At 43.1% G+C, this 20,239-nt stretch overlaps 1 protein-coding gene across 1 annotated transcript; it reads left to right on the top strand.

Moving 5' to 3' along the window:
* Positions 1–467: 467 nt before the first annotated feature.
* GSDMC (gasdermin C) lies at positions 468–19,974 on the top strand. The gene is made up of 13 exons (XM_072733653.1): positions 468–611; positions 684–850; positions 7,351–7,639; positions 8,745–8,928; positions 11,278–11,446; positions 13,896–14,001; positions 15,018–15,062; positions 15,750–15,803; positions 16,067–16,093; positions 17,363–17,502; positions 17,872–18,001; positions 18,476–18,549; positions 19,243–19,974. The coding sequence occupies exons 3-13, from the start codon at positions 7,426–7,428 to the stop codon at positions 19,606–19,608; spliced, it is 1,509 nt and encodes a 502-aa protein (XP_072589754.1). The 5' UTR covers positions 468–611; positions 684–850; positions 7,351–7,425; the 3' UTR covers positions 19,609–19,974.
* Positions 19,975–20,239: the final 265 nt, after the last annotated feature.

Genomic DNA, 20,239 nt, shown 5'->3' with positions numbered 1-20,239 from the left:
CATCGAGGCAGTTCAGAGGCTCTCCCTAGGGCCCTGGCACTTGCACCCGCCACTCCCTCTTTCTGAACTGTTTTTCTACCTTTCTAAATAACTCAAGAGTATTTACATATAGCACAGTTTTTACATCTAGCACATTTACAGTTTACATATAGCACACTTAAGACAAAATATGAGCCAAAAACTTATTCCATCCACAATGACTGTGAAACCATAAATCAAAACTTGGTCAGCCAGTTCTGTTAGTAAGAAATGGGTGTGGGTTCCGAAGAACTTTCTTTATAAAGTACCCTCCTCACCTAGCAGATATATAAGAAGAAGGACTGGAAAGCTAAGATTATGTGATCCAGAGTAAGTTCCACATCTGGCTGGCCTCCTGAAAGAGAAGAGGGCCCATCATATGCTGGTTTTTTTCTGGGATATTGCATTAGAAATTGAAGCAGGGACCTATAATTGGTGAAAAAAAAAAAAAAGAAAAGAAAAGAAACAGTGAGCAAAATCACATTTATCTGGTCTCTGAAATCTGACGCATTCTGCTTAATATCAGGAGATCCAGAGATTGCAAGGAGCCCAACTCAACTGGAATCTTTCTCTACAAGACAATACACAATCTGGTAAGTTGTTTTTTTCTTTTGGGGGCTTGTTTTGTTTTGTTTTGTTTTTTAAGATTTATTTGTTTGACGCAGAGCAAGAGAGAGAGCACCAGCAGGAGTTGCTGGAGGGAGAGGGAGAAGCAGGCTTTCTACTGAGGGGGTAGCCCAATGCGGGGCTTGATCCCAGAACCCCGGCATCGTGATCTGAGCTGAAGGCAGACACTTAACCAACTAAGCCACCCAGGCTCCCCTACAATCTGGTAAGTTCTAACTGAGGGTCAGAGGATGAATAAAATTATTATGGTCAGAGACAGAAATGTTCAGGATGAGTTCATGGAATGAACAGGGGGCTTTGTTTTGCTTTTGGCATAATTTTGCCCCAAAAGCAGGTAGGACTTCTTTCTAAAGGTCTCCTTAATAAAAGAGAATTCCGGGGATCCTGGGGTGGCTCAGCAATTTAGCGCCTGCCATTGGCCCAGGGCGTGATCCTGGAGACCCGAGATCGAGTCCCATGAGAATTCCTGATAATAACATGCCAGCGGGTAAGGCTAAGGGATGTACCTTTGATACACCTTTATTGAGGTCCATTCTCAGAAAATATTTTATTCCCATTACTTTGTCGTCCACTGATCTCTTCTATGACTTACACTGGATAGAACTGAAGGTCATATCAAGGATTTTATAGGAACTTTTGAAAATTCTGTTTCCATTCAACCAATAAATATTTCATAAATATTCAAAAGCTGAATTCTATATAGCTGGGAAACCCTATTTCTATTTGCTGATTTGTGGTTGGCAAGATGCACTTTGCATTTTCCCCTATCCAGCTCTTATATTAAATATTCAGTTACATCTTAATTTACAGTACACTGGTTTCAACTTCCACCTATACACAGATAATTCATTTACATCTCCAGGGCAGGTCTCAGCTCTAAGCCCCAATCTGTATAACTGTCTGGGGGAGTAGGGGTTCTTGTGGGTTTTTTTATGAGTCTTTTTTATCCTTTTTTGCAGCTTGACTCAGGTATAACTGACAAAAATTGTATAGGTTTAAGGTACACAATTTGATATTTTGATATACATTGTGAAATGATCACTACAACCAAGCTAATAAGCATATCCATCACCTCACATAATTATCTTTCTGCGTGTGGGGTGAGAACATTTAAGATCTATCCCCTTAGCAAATTTCAAGTACAGAATATGATATTAACTGTAGTCACCATGCTGTACATTGGATCTCCAGGAGGTTTTCATCTAGTATAATGAAAACTTTGAACCCTTAGATCAACATCACCCCATTTCCTCCTTCCTCTAGCCCCTGACCACCACTATCCTACTCCCTGCTTCTGTTAAGTGTGGCTATTTTAGATTTCACGTGTGAGATATTGCAGTATTTATCTTTCTGTGTCTGGTTTTTACTCGGCATAACGTCCTCCAGATTATCCATGTTGTTGCAAATAGCAGAATTTCATTTTTTTTTTTAAGGCTGAAAAAAATACTTCAGTGTGTGTGTGTGTGTGTGTGTGTGTGTGTGTGTGTGAATTTCACATCTTCTTCATTCATTCAACCATCGATGGACATTTAGGTTGTTTCCATATCTTGGCTATTATGAATAATGCTGCAATGAACTTGAGAATATAGATAGCTCTTTGAGATACTGTTTCATTTCCTTCAAATATATGCCCAGAAGTGAAATTGCTGGGTTTTTTTTAATATATTTTATTTATTCATGAGAGACACACACAGAGAGGGAGGCAGAGACACAGGCAGAGGGAGAAGCAGGCTCCATGCAGGGAGCCCGATGCGGAACTCGATCCCTGAACCCTGGGGTCACGACCTGAGCCAAAGGCAGACGCTCAGCCGCTGAGCCACCCAGGCGTCCCAAGAGATTGCTGAGTTTTATGGTAATTCTATTTTTTAATTTTTTGAGGAACTTCTATACTGTCTTCCATAATGGCTATACTAGTTTACATTCCCACCAATGGTACGCAAGAATCCCAATTTCTCCATATCTTCACTTGTTAAAATAACACTTGTTATTTTTGTCTTTTTTTTTTCAGAGAGAGAGAGTACAATCGGTGGGGGAGGGGAAGGAGGGCAGAGGAAGAGGTAGACAGAGAATCCCAAGCAGGCCCCATGCTGAGCGAGGAACCCAAAGCAGTGCTCAATCTCACAATCCTGAGATCAAGACCTGAGCTGAAATCAAGAGTCAAATGCTCAACTGACTGAGCCAGCCAGGTGCCTCTTAATCTTTTTGATAATAGCCATTTCACCAGGTGTGAGATGACATCTCATTGTGCTTTTGATTTGTGTATCCCTGTTGATTACTGATGTTGAGCACTTTTTCATATACTTACTTGGCATTGTGTATCACAGAACCATATCTATCTCCCTGCTGACAAACTTGTCCTGAACCTACAAGATGAAAGTTTTACCAGGGGCAATGACAGCCTTAACTAGGGCAAGAAATGAGCCTGGTGACCAGGAACTCCACCCCCAGAGAAGTGAATCTGTTTCTCTCTGGTTTTTTAAGGAGCCAACTTGGGCTCATGTGATGGTCCAGTATCATGTGATGGTCCCTTCTGTATCTGTCCTCCCAACCCTTCTTGGATGAATAAAGCCTGACCAATTTTAGGGAGAATGATTTTGCTCATCCCTGTGTTGGCCAGAGATGTTGGGACAGTGTGATTTCTGAGTGATTGATTTCCTACAGTGTTGGTTCTTCCCTCCAGGTTGGGAGGTGATAACCACCAATACAGGAATTCTCAATAAATTTTTGTTAAAGGGCACCTGGGTGGCTCAGTTGGTTGGGCATCTACCTTCAGCTTGGGTCATGTTCCTGGGGTCCTAGGATCAAGCCTCGCATCAGGCTCTCGGCTTCTTCCTCGACCCCTCACCCTGTAGTGCTTTCTCTCTGTCTCTCTCAAATAAATAATTTTTTTTAATTTATCAAGCAGAAAAAACTATAAATAAATAAATTAATTAATTAATTTAATGGCATTGTGATAAAAATGTAATCTAGATAAGACTGATTCTTCATATTTCTTCATTTTTGCTTAATGATGGATGTGTGTGTGAAAAGAATTAGTCTCTTTGTAAGGGGTAAACAGAGTTTTATATATATCTATTCAATCAAATTTGATAACTGCATTGTTCATATCTTCTATGAGTATCTCCTATATTTTTATACCTGATCCATCATTTATTGACCTCTTTGTCTAACAACACTTGTTTATATGTTTTCGTGCTTTATGAGGTTCACTCATGGTTTGAATTATTACTACATGTTCTTGTTATTATAAAGTGATCTCATTCTACCCCCATAATGTTTACTAATATATGAATATATACATACAGGTTTTATTGTGGTACTTACCTGATTTTTATTCTTCCATTCTTTTAGTTTTTATTTACTAATTGTAGTGTTCTAAATATGTCTTTTGTCTATAGAGTGTACTTCTACATTTTGGTTTTTTTAATGTAATCCAACAACCTCTGATTCTTGAGTGAGGAAGAGTTAATCTATTATATTTACTCCATTTACTGTACATTTTGATTTATTTCTACCACTTCATTTGAACTTTCTATTTTCCCTGCTTTTTCTTCCTCTTCTTTTTGTTTTATTGGATTTGATACGTTTTCTTTACTCGTTTTCCCCCCCTCTCCTGGTCTAGAAGTTAAATATTCAATTTCTACTTATTTACTGGTTATCCCTAAATTTAGAAATACATATTGGATTTAACAAAATGTAAAACTGACTTCCTTGTCAAAAAATACAAAGATATTTAATATTTTAATTCTGACTTCCTTTTCCATGACTTCTATATTATTATAATCTAGAATTTCGGTTTCACCTTGTTTTCTGCTGCCAAGTTAGTATAAATATAATTTTTATGTAATACTTGATGCAATACTTGTTTAGATTTATGCACTTGTTTACCAACTTCTTGCTCACACTTCCTTCCTGTATTTCACTCCTAGCTTTAGAACTTCAATGTCACTCCACCTTAACAACATCACTATTGTCAGAGAGTTAATTTAATTATTGATACAGCCTTCCATTTTTTTTGTCTGTCTGAAAAATGTATTTATTCTGCATTAATATTGGCCTGGTAGTTTAGCTGAACTAAGAATTTTTGGTGGAAAGTTATTTTCTCTTAGTACTTTAAAATGTTCTCTTTTCTTCTGGTGTCTATTAGTTGCAATTTGAAAATTCTCTGTTCTATATAATAGGCATTCCTTTATAGATGATTCACCTATTGCTTAGAGATTTTTAAGATCTTCTTATCTTTACTATTTCACAGTAATATCTGATTAGCTGTGGGTTTGACTAGTTTTGCCTATTGCATCTAGACTATCGCTTTACTCCCATTCTTTCCATTCTTTCATATATATGCACACATCTTCCATATACATGTGTGCATGTATGTATATACACATATATGTGTGTGTTTCACTTTATCATTATGTCCTCCATAGGTCTTACTAGCTCTATACTATTTTCTCTTTATAGTTCTCTGATGAATTATGGTAAAGTTCCTAAAATCCACCTTCTAGTTCCTAATTCTCACTTAAGCTAGGTCTAGTCAACTATTTGTCTAATTCACCAAGCTATTATCAACAACTATTTTTCATCTTAAAATCTCCTTTTGAATCTTTTTTCCAATTTGCCTGGTCACCTTTTTTTAAAGATTTATTTATTTATCTAGTTTAGAGGGGGGAGAGCGGAGGGAAAGGGAGAGGAAAGAAGCAGACTTTCTGCTGAGCACAGAGCCCAACACAGGGCTGGACCTCATGACCCTGAGATCATGACCTGAGCCAAAAATCAAGAGTCAGAGGCTTAACCCACTGAGCCCCCCAGATACCTTTGCCTGGTCACTTTTTATGTTACCTTGTTCTTTTCTGGTGTTTTGTTTCTTTATTTATGTTTTTAATATTTTACACATACTTCTCCTATAGTCTCTATCAGAGTATTCAATTTTATGCCATTCTGTAGGTCTAATCCTGATGAATGTTGTGTCTATTGAGCTCCACTAAGGGTGATTTGCTCCCACGTGTGTTTTCTATTTTTGGACTGTGAGATGGTGTCTTACACAGCACTTTGTGTCTTCTGTGGGGCTATGTTGAGTCTGTTTTACTCCAAAGTGGTTTTACTATTGACCGGCCAGAGTTACATCCAACCAGGGACCCATTTTTACATTAATCACTCCCCTTATTACAATTATCTATTCATTAGATTTTGTTTTGCTCTTAGAAGAATGATCAAAGACTCAAAATAACCTCTAAAGAACAGTACCACCTGACTGCCATCTACTTCCTGAGCATCATCTCCTACCCATTCCACCACTTCTTCCACTCCAGCCATACTGGCTTCTGTGCTTTTCTAGAATGGACCAAACTGTCTCTCATCACAAGGCCTTTGTACATGCTGTTTATTCCACTGAGGGTCCTCTTTCTTCCCTTCTTATTTTAGCTAACTTCTACTGTCTAATATCTCAGTTGAATAATTACTCCCTTAAGAAAGACTTCCCTGACCTCCCAACTACCCTGACCAAAGAACAAGGAAAATCTATCTATCATAGATTCTGAGAGCATCAAATACCTCTCCTTTATGGATCTAATCATGATTTATATGTGCACATGTATTTATTAATGAGATCGCTTGGTAAATACCTGCCTTTCTCACTAGACTGCCTCAATGGATCTGAGACCATTTCTTTTTTTTTTTCACCATGGTATTGCCAATTCCAGCACAGGGCCTAGCATATAATAGGTGCTTGTTAAAAATTTGCTAAATGAATGAGTAAATAAAGAAATGAACAAGTCGGGCAGCCGGGGTGGCTCAGTGGTTTAGCGCTGCCTTCAGCCCAGGGTGTGGTCCTGGAGACCTGGGATCGAGTCCCACATCAGGCTCCCTGTATGGAATGGAGCCTGCTTCTCCCTCTGCTTCTCTCTCTCTCTCTCTCTCTCTCTCTCTCTCTCTCTCTGTCCCTCATGAATAAATAAATTAAATCTTTAAAAAATAAAATAAAATAAATGAACAAGTCAATTTACAGAGGATCGATTTCCCTAGGAATCATCTCTCTCCTCTTAAGCACTGGTCTTTGTTTCTTATACCATGACTAGTGGGGATCCTGGGTTCTTTTCTCATGTTGTTGACATTGAAAATGTTTATGAAGCATGACAGCATCATCCAAGATGATGACTACCCATTCAATTTCCTGACACCTAGCAGAAGGATTGACTTTACTATATTTCTAGTGATTCTTGGCCTATCCAGCACAATATAGGCTTCTGGGTTTATTATTTTACCATTTCAGCCCATCTTCATGAAAGTGATTCTCTTGTCCTATATCAATCACAGCAAGATTCTATAAAATCTTCAAGGGCATGAGTTTTGCACCACTACACTTAGACAATTCACAAAGCCTATATAAAGCCCTTCTCCAGTTGGTATATACAAATTGTACAACTTGGCTGTCTTAATCTTATCTACAGAGGCAAAGGAACACACATATAGGTGTCCTTCGGAGGGGAAATTCTTCTCTTTGCCACTTCTAACACCTGAACCAGGTGCCATTGACCCCTTGATTCTGTCAGGCTTTTCTATTCTAGTCCAAAGAGCAATGAATTTCACAACAGTGCTTTCCTCCAAAGCCTAGGCTGTGTTTAGAATACCAAAGTTGAGAAAATTATGATCTAGTCACCATTCTAAGTTAAGACCAAAGTTAATCTCATATATTTGCCCTTTCTTTAGGAAAAATATCAAGCTCCGTGGGAGCTTCCCCTCTCAACTGAATTTTGGACTCCCCTTCTACCTGTTCCTAGAAACATGCCCTCCCTCTTTGAGAGTATTAGCAAGAACTTGGTCAGAGAGCTTGGAGACAAAGACCTGAGGCCCATGAGATGCCTGTCGAATGCCAACCAATTCCGTCAGCTGGCAATATTACAGAAGAGGAAGAAGCGCTCACCCTTCTGGGAACAACCTGACATTCCAGCCGAATACACCCTCATGGACTTCCTGGAGCCAAGTTCTTCAGTTCCCGGTATTGTCAACAAGGGCAAGGGGGCAAGGAGTAGAAAACACATGTGCTCACAGGCAGTGCAGCATACAAGGATCCCTTAGGCACCCACATGGGTCAACATCAGGGTTGGTTTTGCCAAAAGGCACTGGGCAAGAAGCTACAATACTTAAAAATCTAATATCATGGGCAGCCCTGGTGGCGCAGCGGTTTGGCGCCGCCCGCAGCCTGGGGTGTGATCCTGGAGACCGGGGATCGAGTCCCATAATGGGCTCCCTGCATGGAGCCTGCTTCTCCCTCTCCCTCTGCCTGTGTCTCTGCCTCTCTCTCTCTCTGTCTATGAATAAATAAATAAAATCTTTAAAAAAAATCTAATATCAGGACGCAGGCATTTATTAGTTCATCTAATACTTAGGATAGCTTCTTAAGTCAGGGACATTATCCCCACTTACAGAACTGTGAATTGAAACTTATAAAATAATCTGTTCCAGGTGATACACCCAGGAACTAGTAAAATTAGAATCCAAACTCAGATCTGTCTGGGTCCATAAGCTTAACATTTTCTGCTCCAGGGTGCTGCCTCCTGGGACTAGAGGCTGTGCGTGCTACAGAGGAAAGATGACATTGTGGATTCCCTGTACCAGTGCACACATGATGTCACCACAGCTTAGGGTTTGGGATGCTATCCTGTTATCCGACCCCTAGGCTGATTTAAACATTTGCCATCAGCAATAATTTATACTTAATATATTAACTGAGGGGCACCTGGGTGGCTCAGTTTGTTGAGCATCTAATTCTTGATTTTGGCTCAGGTCATGATCTCAGGATCATGAGACCAAGGCACCCACCACCCCCACCCCCTGTTGGGCTACATGCTCAGTGAGGAGTCTGCTTAAGGATTCTCTCTCCCCCTGCCCCGACCCTCTACCCGCTCTCTCTCTCTCTCAAATAAATACATCTTTAAAGGAAAAAAAATTAACCATTGATGTGATAGCTTCTCAACTGAGAAATGTAAATGAATTGGAGGGTCAGGGCAACACAGGACTCAGCCATTCGATTTCCATTCGGTTTCCCAACCATTCTGGAGCAAATTCTTGGCTGAACCTAATGTCATCTTTTCTGTCCCCAGAAACTGCTGTCATGGGACCGTTTATCTTCAGTGACACTGTGGTCCAGCAGGGACAGGTTTCTGCCAATGTGACCGCTGGGCTAGAAATGAATGTGTCAGGGAAAGCTACTGTGTTCCATGGATCCTCCCTTCAGTTTCAGGCTGTTACCATCCCACCCCATAAATGGAAAGACCTTCAAAAGAGGTGAGGCCATGGGACAGGAAAGAACTGGTCAATGAGGCCCTTGAACTCTCCTCATGTGCCAAAAGGCACCTCGCGGGCTTTACTGCTAGGCTCAAGAGTGCAGAAAATGACATCTCAGACCATACTATTCTTCTTGGGTATTCATTCATTCACTCAACTAATAGTTATTAGTTATCTGGTATATATTGAATGAAACAGTAATTACTGGGATGCCTGGGTGGCTCAGCAGTTGGGCATCTGCTTTTGGCTCAGGGTATGATCTGGAGTCCCAGGATCGAATCCCACATCCAGCTCCTTGCTTGGAGCCTGCTTCTCCCTCTGCCTATGTCTCTGCCTCTCTCTCTCTCTCTCTCTCTCTCTCTCTGTGTGTGTGTGTGTGTGTGTCTCATGAATAAATAAATAAAATCTTAAAAAAAAAAACAGTAATTACCCATAACTGTGCTGTCATGTGCTGGGAATAGAATAATGACAAGACCAATAAAAATCTCTACCCCAAGCCACTTATATTCAGTGTGGACAGGCAAAGACCAGGGAGTGAGGAAGCAGGAAATAAAAAATAAATTTAGGGATCCCTGAATGGCTCAGCAGTTTAGCGCCACCTTTGGCCCAGGGCGTGACCCTAGAGTCCCCAGATGGAGTCCCACATCGGGCTCCCTGCATGGAGCCTGCTTCTCCCTCTGCCTGTGTCTCTGCCTCTCTCTCTCTGTGTGTGTCTCTCATGAATGAATAAATAAAATTTTTTAAAAATAATAATAATAAATTTAAAAAGTATTAATTTAGGTGAGACAAAGAATCTGAAACTCTCTGTGATTAATAAATAAAGTATGCAGCAGTGTCCTGGGATTCCACTTATCTCCATGTATAGGGGACATGGGCAAAGGTAGGTATCAAATGATCCTCTAAGTGCTTAACAGACAACTTCTTAAATCATCTTAAATAGTGTGTTTACAAAGGCAAAACACATTGTTAGGTAAGCAAGGAGTTAAAAAATCACAGTCCTTTTAGAGACTAAAAGTTACTTTTATAAGGTATTGGACAATTTTTGTTTCCCTGGGTTCTTACAAGGCCCTTATTAAAAATAACATTTGCAAAGACTGCTTATGGTGCAAAAGAGTATCTCAGATTCTTACACTGCTCAGAAAGAAACAAAAAAAGAATTCTCAGTATTTCAGTAGGGAAAGAGGCAATTTCTAGGATACATTTTAATTGCTAGGTCTGAGAGAAATAAGTAAGCCTGAGGTCAAACCTTTAAATATGGAGGCATTGAGGGGGAGCAGTTGGCTATTTCTAATAAATGGGATGTGGGCATATAATGTGTTCAGCTGGGAAGGCACTTGCAGATCATGATAGGAGCTCTGAGATAAGGAATAAACAGGACAAAGAGAAAGAGACACTGCTGGTGGTTGGTTAGGTTTCTCTGTGGCACTAACAGCTGAGCTCAGACCCCAAAGAATGATGGAAGCAAGGAGGAGCAGGAGGAAAGGGGTTCAAATGAGGGTTTAGAGGTCCTGGGGCATGGAAGAGCTGGATGATGATTCCAAGGCCAGGGGGAGGCCAGGGAGGCCAAACCTTAGTCAATGAGGATGAAAGTGATTCAAAGCTTAGGAGGTAAGTAGGGGTCAGATGACACACTCCTCGGATGCCTGGTAAGAAGTCTGCATTTGTCTCCAAGGGCAGCAGGAAAGCCCCCACTGGATGCCCAGTACTGCCTGCAGTGAAAGGAGAATTTAAGGATCTCTCAGTATTCTGCACACCAGGGCACCAAGCCCAGCGGGGCCTGGGATAGAATCTGACTTGAGTCTCAACTGAAATGGGGATAGACTGTTGTCTTCAGCACTGCAGACCTTCCCCATCCAACCCACCTACTAAGGACAGTCAGCCCATAAAGCCCACCTGTGCTCATGGAAAATAATCCAGCATCAGCCCTGCTTCAGCATGCTCTATCCCCCTGCTCCACAAGGGCACATGGGGGATGTGAGGCCAGCTTTGACTACAGGGCTTTCTAAGCCCTGTTCTCAATCACCTGGACTCATCTACGTCCAGTCTCCTTCTGCTGAGAGGCCCTAGTTACTAGTGGAAAACTACCCTAACAGGACCAAAATAATTCTGGAAAATGCACCTACCTTTCATCGCACGGGATGCATACTGCCACACCCATACCCCTGTCAGAGAATGGGGGGTCTTCCATTGTGCATATCAGAGACGTTCTGGTGCCCTAAGTAACCTAGCCTGTAAGCCAGTATCTTCCAGATGCACTGTACCCCATCCAGGTTCCTAGAAGAGTAATCTAGAATAACCTAAGAAAGCATCCCGTTTCCACTATGACCTTTCTCTTCCCACCTACCCCAGGAAAGTGCAAGATCCGGAGCTGCTATTTCTGGTGAAGTGCCGGGACAGACAGGATAATCTCTATGTGGTGACAGACACCGTGGAACTGACCAACACTACTGTGCTTTATGACAACAGAAGTGTGAATGTTTGGGGAAGCTGCTTTCTCCCTTTTGATACTTTCTTCAAGGTACACGGTTGTCCTGAAGTGGGTTGGGAACACAAAGAGCCCAGCCAGCCCTGCCTCACTTCCCAGGGGCTCTGCATCCTATTAGGACCAGTCTTTGGGGGTGTAATGAATGGGTCAGCATTTCCCACTTCTCATGTGCTGAGAAATCCTGACTCCTGACCTGAGGGTATATTCTGATGTGGTCACTTTAGTATTTTAATATATATGAGATTATTCAATATTGATAAAATGAAAAGAAATTTAACTATTTGCAATGATTATATTTGCTTTGGATACATGATGGATCCTGGATACTCTGAAAGTATGGCCGCTCTACTACATGCATGTGCAGCTCTATGGCTGCAAGAAACAAGGGACCACACAGTACAAAACCTTAGCAGTTCAAAGATCCTAAATACTGTGATACCCTGACTAGAACGTTTTCTGGATTGAGATTAAATATCTTTGAGCACATCTGATGCACCTAATTTATAATATCCACATTTTTTTAAAAACGGTTTAAACACAAGTTTATCAAGTATTTAGTCAACATGAACCATGATTCAGGGACATATAAAGTGTGTATGTGTCATAATGGACATTTTATATCCAATCTATTTTATATGTAATATGTCCTCACCTAAGAGACTTAGGAACTAAAAAACCAGGACAAAACAAAAACTGAGATGTGCACTAACTTTCCCAAGATCTGTGAATGAGCCCTAGAGGAGGACACGACACCACCCAGTGGACAAGTCTGAAACAAAACTCAACTCCAGCTTGGAGGATTATTTCCATGTTCAGCTGTTTTGCCACCTGTTCAGATGGGTGGACTGGGTTTTGTGAGGACAGGAGAAGAACACCCTATGGCATTTTGCATAGGGCAACTGCCCAGCTGTGTGTCCGGCTGCCATCCCAGCTGTTCACAGCCAGTGCCAATCTAAGCATGGGCTCTTGAGCTGTGATGCTGTTAAACAGTTTACATATCACCCCCCAGCTCCTGGCTGCATCAGAGTTTCCCATGCCATTGGTTTGCACTTGATTCTCTTAGGTAGTATTTGATTCTCCAGGACATTCAAATAATAGGGCTGAAATCTGGGGAAGCTATTTACTCACTAGGCTGCCTGAGAATGGTATTCATGGTTCTGAGATAGGGTTCCTTCATACATAAAATTAAATACAACACCTACCTAAAAGTCCACTATAATACATTTTGACTATCAGGTCTCTAGAATATAGTCATTACTATTCAATATGATGGTTAATTTTATGTTGCCAATGTGACTGCCCCATGGGGTGCCCAGATATTTGTTTCAGTGTTACTCTGGGTGTGTTTGGGAGGGGGTTTCTGAATGAGATTTAAATGGGTGGACCGGTAAAGCAGATTATTTTCCCCAGTCTAAGTGGTCCTCATCCAATCCACTCAAGGTCTGAATAAAACTAAAGGCGGAGAGAGACTTCACTCTCTGCCTGAGTATCTCTCATCTGGGACACTGTTCTTCTGACATCAGACTCAGATTTGCACTATGACAATACACCATGGGCTCTCTCAGTTCTTTAGCCCTTAGATTCAGACTAGAACTATACCATTAGTTCTCCTGTGCCTGCACATCTTGGGACTTTTCAACTTTTATAATTGCATGAGCAGATCCCTTACAATAAATCCCTTTAGGTAGATAAATATATAGACAGACAGACAGCCTACTGGTTCTGTTTTTCTGGAAAACTCTGATATACTCAGTAAAGTTTATTCAGCTTTTTACTTGATTTTAGGACAGAATGATAACTTCCAAGCTTTCTACATGCCAAATCAGAAACCAAGAGTCTAATTTTTTTTTTTAAATAGAAAAGTCAAAAGATAAAATCAAATTTTCCCCCAAAAAAAGTAAGCAAAAAGAGAGGGAAAGATTAATTTTAAAATTTAGAGAGTTAGTCCAGGAGAGAAATGGAAAACAGACTAACACAGTAAAATAGGGAAAAGTATCCAGGAAATAATTCAAAAAGGTAAGACCTGAAGCATATGCTCCCAGTTGGAAAGACCAACAGGAGGCCAGTTTCCCAGGTTCATAGGAATTAACTGCTAAAAGAAAGATCTGGAGTGAGGAGAAGCAGTCTCCCCAACAGTAAACAATGAGTATTAACTTAGATATTGGGACATGAACATTTTAGGAGGAGTGGAGGTGGGGCAGAGAAGAGTAGGACAATGAAATCCTCATCATCCAAAGGAGAAAATAACTGAATATACTTCATTCTGGGAGGAAAAAAATCAAATCACTGCAAAATAATCATGAAAATGAGAAATATAAAGGTAAATACTGAACCAAGAAGGAAAAGAGCAGAACCTGGAAATCAGGACCAACAGAGGGTGAGATCAGGGGGCTGGTGTGTTCTTTGATTATGAGCTTTCTAGATCTACCTAAGTTTTAAAATCACATGCATATGGGGCATATTGTTTGCTTTCTCTCCCCAGGGTCGAGGCCAGGGAGAGGGTCTAAAAGTGAGAGAGAAGAGACTGATTCTGCCACAGGGCACAGTGATGGCCTACAAGAGGAAGCAGCTGGTTTTTAAGGAGAATGGCTGGGGTAAGCAGAGGCTGAAAGAGGCAGATGGGGAGAGGGAATCTGCTTCTCCTCAGAAAAGAAACGAGAGGGAAGGAGCATCAGCATGCTTCCACCCACTGCTCTGCCCATTCATGGAGAAGGCTGAGGACATTTCCCAGCTCTGGGGTCACACACATATCCCACTACCCATGGCCCCCTCCCAGCACAGCCTGGAATGCTGCTATGAGGAGACAGAGTCTCCCATGTGGAAAGGGGCCCAGTGCAGAGGTGACCTTAGCACTGAGCAAAGTGCACCCCAATCCCACCACCTGTATTCATTCAAGGACTCACTCAAGCCACTCTCAGCAGCTTACCTGGGAGACCCCATAACCTGAGGTCAGAGCCCATGAGACACCAGCAGGATCCCAAACAAAACTGCAGACCTAATGCCCTAAGAGCATAATGCAGGGTTTTATCTGCACCTCTCCCTCCCTTGCTAGCCCCAGGCCCCCAGCACACACACACTCACACACATGCACATGCACACATATACTCACTCACCCACTACTCTCTACAGTATCCTCACTGCAACATCTTGTCTCAGCACATTTCTAATATGCAGCTATGAAATCACTCAGGAAGAGGGCAGGATTGGGGGCACACAGGTGAGGGAGGAGAGCTCAGGGGAGAGGACAAACGGCAACAAACAGACAATCCTACCCAAAGAAAGGAGGACAGAGCCAATTACCTCTACCTTACAGAGCCAGTTGTCCAATCTCAGAGAGCACAGTGATCAACCGAGGTGCTTGGTCAAAAGGCAGGCTCCAGGGTCCTCTTCAGAAAATTGAATTCCGAAGATACAGAATCAGGTCTGGGGTTCTGAGTTTTAGCCAGCATCACAGGTGCCTATGACGGGAGGGGTCCTCAGGCCACGCTGAGAAAACCTGCCATGCCCGGCCTGGGTGAGGAAGACTGGGGCTGCAGGTGCAGGAATATGAAAGAGTCCAACAGGAATAACCTTAGCTCTCCTGGCCTGACTTCTTCCCATCCAGATATTCTCATCTCAGATGATGACAAGGAGAAGACCTTTCCAGAAGGTGAGCTCCAGAGCTGGGCAGGTTCTCTGCCTACACGCAGACCCTGCTGAACACTGACCCCCTTTGGATGCTAGTAAGAGCCGTGCATTGGGCTCAGCCCCCACAGACCCATAGGGAAACCTTTCCAGCCAGTCTCCTTCACTGCCTCCTACTCTCCCCTGCCTTTGACCTTGGCACCGGCCCCTAGCCACTGAGATAGGGTTGTGGGGGTGCTGCCTGGGTCTCCATATGCCTAGGCACCAAGTCACCTGAAGTAGCGGGAAGAGGTAAGAAATCCAGGGGCGGGGGTAAGAAGAGGAGGGAGAACCGTAGGGTTAGGGCAGCGGGAGAGGAGAGTAAACCTTTGTGAGTAAACACTTCTCTCTTTTTTTTTTTTTTTCACTTCTCTTTCTTTCCAGAGAAACTGCACATGCAGTTGAAATCACTTCCAAGTGAGTGGGTGATTTTTGAGCCAGTAAAGTGGGACTGGATCCTCCATGACACCACCTTGCACAAGAGCCCCACGTGATTGCCTCTGCTGTCCTTACCTAAGGCGGGAGGATCTGACCTCTGGGCAAAGGGCAGGAGTAGAAGGAAAGGAGGGAGTCAGGGAAGTCAGGACAGAAGGTCAGAGAAAAAAAGAAGGTCAGAGAAACCAAATGGTTTCAGAAGTTAACTATTGGATGGGGAATGTAATTTCTCTTTCAGGCACCATCAACAGTGGTTTCATCCCCCTAAGAGGTGAATATGTGTTTGCTGGAGGTAAGGATAAGGATCCCATCCTGCACTCATCTGGTGACCAGGGCAGATTGCCCTGGGCCTTTGCCACCACTGCCCCCAGGGCCTGGTCCTAGTTTTTATGGAATAGGAAAGGTCCAGGAAGGCCAAGGGGGTGGAGGGATTGACCCAGGTTGGGGCAGGAAGTTTAACAAGAGGAAGTGGTAAGAGGACAGAACCCTCCAAAGTGTCTGAAAAGCATATTTGAGCATGAGAAAAGAGATGATCACTTGTGATTCTCTTTCCAGGAAGAACACAGGAACCTTTTAGGCAAGGTGAGTGCTTATTAAGAGGGAATTAAGAGGCCTCTAGGATAGGAAACTACAAACCTGAGAACCCAAATTGGAGTTTCCATGCGACTCAGAAAACTGAGCTCTATGTCCAAATATACGCTTTGGTCAGCTCCACTTATTCATTCTTTTATTCATCTGTGCACGCCTGCAACAAACATTTATTAAGAACTTACTGGGCGAGGAACCTGGGAGGCCCAGTGGTTGAGCATCTGCCTTTGGCTCAGATCGTGATCCCAGGGTCCTGGGATCAAGTCTCGTATCAGGAGATAAGGGAGGGATTTGCAGGGAACCTGCTTTTCCCTCTGCCTATGTCTCTGCCTCACTCTGTCTCTCATGAATAAACAAATAAAATCTTTTAAAAAAAAAAAAGAGCTGGGCAACAGGCATTATTCTGAGCAACGGGGACATAGCAGGTGAACCAAACAGAAATGCTTGTTGTCACTGCAGCCTCCATTCTGGTGGCCCCTCACTTAGCGGATCATCTTGAGGTCACCTGACATCTGCTAGGAGAAGCAGAGAGCCCCTGAATCCGTTCCTTGGTTAATTCTGTATGGACATAGACAATACAGGGAGAATTACATGATAAGGATAGCTCACGTGTACCCAGAACTACCCCAAGCATTTTATTTAATTTTTTTTAATTTTTATTTATTTATGATAGTCACAGAGAGAGAGAGAGAGAGAGAGAGAGAGAGAGAATGAGAGAGGCAGAGACATAGGCAGAGGGAGAAGCAGGCTCCATGCACTGGGAGCCCGACGTGGGATTCGATCCCGGGTCTCCAGGATCGCGCCCTGGGCCAAAGGCAGGCTCCAAACCGCTGCGCCACCCAGGGATCCCCCAAGCATTTTATATACATAAACTCAACTGAATCCTCTTAACATCCCCATTTAACAGATGTAAACCCAGAGCACTTGAGATCCTTATTTCCCAGAGCCCAGTATTAGAATCCACGTTATGTCAGATATGTCCCAGTAATGAGCACCTAGTCATTTTCTTCCACTTCCCATGACCCCTGTCCAGAATCTCCATCTCTGCTCCCTGTATTCTAAACCCCCCTCATCTCATAGCATTAGGATTGTCTATTTGCTAGTCTGTTATTTTAACTATTTCTGGAGATCAAATGTGCCATCCACAGAGATGCTTTAGTTGATAAAAGGGCTCACACTGGTGGGAGAGGGCTGATCGTTGCAGGAATGTTCTAATCAAAGAATTGTACCCATTTTCTGGTTGATGCTGATTCCTGAGAGAAGATTTCAAGCAACTACATGAAGAGATTTTCCAGGAAGTGGAGGCCCTGGACGAGCTCTCAAAGGACACTCAGGATGCCATATTCCGTAATATCCTGAACACGCTTGGGAATCAAAAGGCTTTGCTGGAACTTATGGACAGGGTGAGGGGTTCCTACAGCTACTGAGGGCTGATCAAAAGTGGTAAAGGGGGCAGGTTTAGGCGATACTGCTACCAATGCACATGGGCGAAAAGGAAATGGGACAATGCCAGGGGAAAGAGTAGGATATCAGAGATCCAGGACACTGGCCCCAGGCACAACAGGGCCAAATCCCTTGGGGCAAGTAAAGTGCACTGACCCTTACAGCTTCATCAATGACTTACATACTTAGAAGACACAGGCAAAATTACTTAACAATACTAGTTGTAGTAGTAGTAGTAGTAGTAGTAGTAGTAGTAGTAGTAGCAGTAGTAGTAGTAGTAGTAGTAGTAGTAGTAGTATCATATTACCAATACTACCAGTCTCCTACAGCTGGATGGGGACACCTTTGATCCTTTGGATGGCTTTGGTGGCGAAATCCTAAATGAGACACAAGAGGACACAAGACATCTATGGATCCAGGGAAGATCCTCCATCATTTACCTCCTCGAAGCCATAATAGGTAAGAGTGATTTGGGAGAAATGTAGGAAAGTCAAAGGTTTGGCCTGCAGACCTCCTGAAAGCCATGGATTAGATGCCACCTCTCCAAAACCCTTCAAATACCATGATCTTTATCCTCACATATCAGCTCTCTCCAAAGTCTGGAGGGCTTAGGGAGATAAATTTGCTGCATTAACAGAGAACCAGCCTTAGGTTTAGAAAGTGATCTGCCCAAGTACATCCAACAGATCATTGTGGGTGGATGATTCCAGGCTCCAGCCTCAGAATCCCTTCCTCTGGACCATGTTATGTAGCATCCTGGAGACCATCCCAAGAATAGGAGGAGGACTTAGTACAGGGAAATTGACTTCCATGTCCAATGGTTTATTTGCCTGCCTCAGCGTTCCCCTCTCAGGAGGTCTCCTAGTTCACAGCGGGGAGAGGAAAATCTGACTCTTCATCCCTCTCTTTCTCCAAATGTCCCCCTGTTCCCAGTGCTGAGTGATACCCAACACAATCTGCTGGCCCAGTCCATGAAGAAGAGGATCCTCCTCCAGCAGCAGGAGCTGGTGAGAAATCCCCAGGGGCCAACATCCAGGAAGGAGGGTGAGAAAATCAGAGTTAAGAATGGCTCTGATGAAAAAAAGAGATCATGATGGAGGTTTCTGCCAGGAAGGGAGATGGGATTTTGTGTGGCAACTGGGAAATCCCTGGCTGCAACTGCCTCTGGAGAACAGTCCCAGCGGGTGTGAGTCTATCTCAGGAGGGTCTCCATTTCCATGGCAACCCCTGCAGGGGGGGCCCCCACAGTTCTAAAAGAGCTATATAGTGAACCCAGGTCTGGGAACCCAAGGGCTCTGAGTCATATCCCTGCTTTATTTAAGCAGTTACCATTTGAGAATTGCTCTCCCTTTCTCCACATACGTATATGTAAATACATATGTGTGGGCAGACATCCATATATATGTACACACACATTGCACACATGTGCGCACATGAATACATATCCTACTCCAGATGCCACTATTCTACAAGGGAAACGTTAGTATAACTGTTTAGCAGCTGAAAAGCCAATGCTCAGCATTTTCCAATTGCGTGTCCACACTCACACTGATCACAGGATATGACCTGGATATGACTCCTGGTCCACTTGACTCCAAAGCTTTTGTCCTTTTCAGTTACCCTGAATGACCCTCTTGGGACCAATTTTCTCTTCCCGACCTCAAATGCTAACCTGTAACGTGGGATGCTGTTTATTCTAGGTAAGGAGCATCCTGGAGCCCAACTTCAAATACCCTTGGAACATCCCCTTCACCCTCAAACCTGAGCTCCTTGCCCCACTCCAGGGTGAAGGTCTGGCCATCACCTATGGCCTGCTGCAGGAGTGTGGCCTGAATATGGAGCTGAATAGTCCCAGGTCAACCTGGGATCTGGAAGTCAAGCAGCCCCTGTCTGCCCTGTATGCGACCCTTTCCATGCTGCAGCAGCTAGCAGGCAGTCAGAGAGGCCAGGCCCTACCAGTCTATACTGGAAGTGTCCCTGGTGAGCTCAGAGGACTTAGGACCACAACTTCTGCCACTCTAGGTCAGACACAGCCAGGAGTCAGTAGACTTGAGGGAATGTTCTGAAATGACAGAAAGATCTGTACCTTGATGAAGATTCATGCATTTGTCAAAACTCATCAAATAGTATCTAAAGATGTGAGCACTTCGCTGTACAGCAATGCTACTCCAAAACAACGTAAACCAATATTAAACTCCAGTAACAATATGAATTGTTTGGGGTGAGGCGTACTGATATCAGCAACTTACTTTGAAATACATCATAAGGACGCCTGGCTGGCTCAGTGGTTGAGCATCTGCCTTTAGCTCAGGGCGTGATCCTGGGGTCCTGGGATCAAGTCCCACATCGGGCTCCCCAGGGGGAGCCTGCTTCTCCCTCTGCCTATGTCTCTGCCTGTCTCTAATGAGTAAATAAATAAAATCTTTTTTAAAATGCATCATAAAATAAGGGGACTAATGAATGGGTAGAGAGACAGATATCAGATTTTAAAAACAAGAGGTTTTCTTCTTTTTTTTCATTTAAATTTAATTAACATATAATGTAGTATTGGTTTCAGAAGTAGAAGTTAGTGATTCATCAGCTGCATACAACAGCCAGTGCTCATTACATCCAATACCCTTGTCCATCACTGTTACCCCGTCTCCCCACCCTCCACCCCTCCAGCAACCCTCAGTTTATTTCCTATGATTAAGAGTC

The sequence above is a fragment of the Vulpes vulpes genome, chromosome 13 (assembly GCF_048418805.1).
Source record: "Vulpes vulpes isolate BD-2025 chromosome 13, VulVul3, whole genome shotgun sequence".
NCBI lineage: Eukaryota > Metazoa > Chordata > Mammalia > Carnivora > Canidae > Vulpes > Vulpes vulpes.
This window is presented reverse-complemented; position numbering and strand designations above follow the sequence as displayed.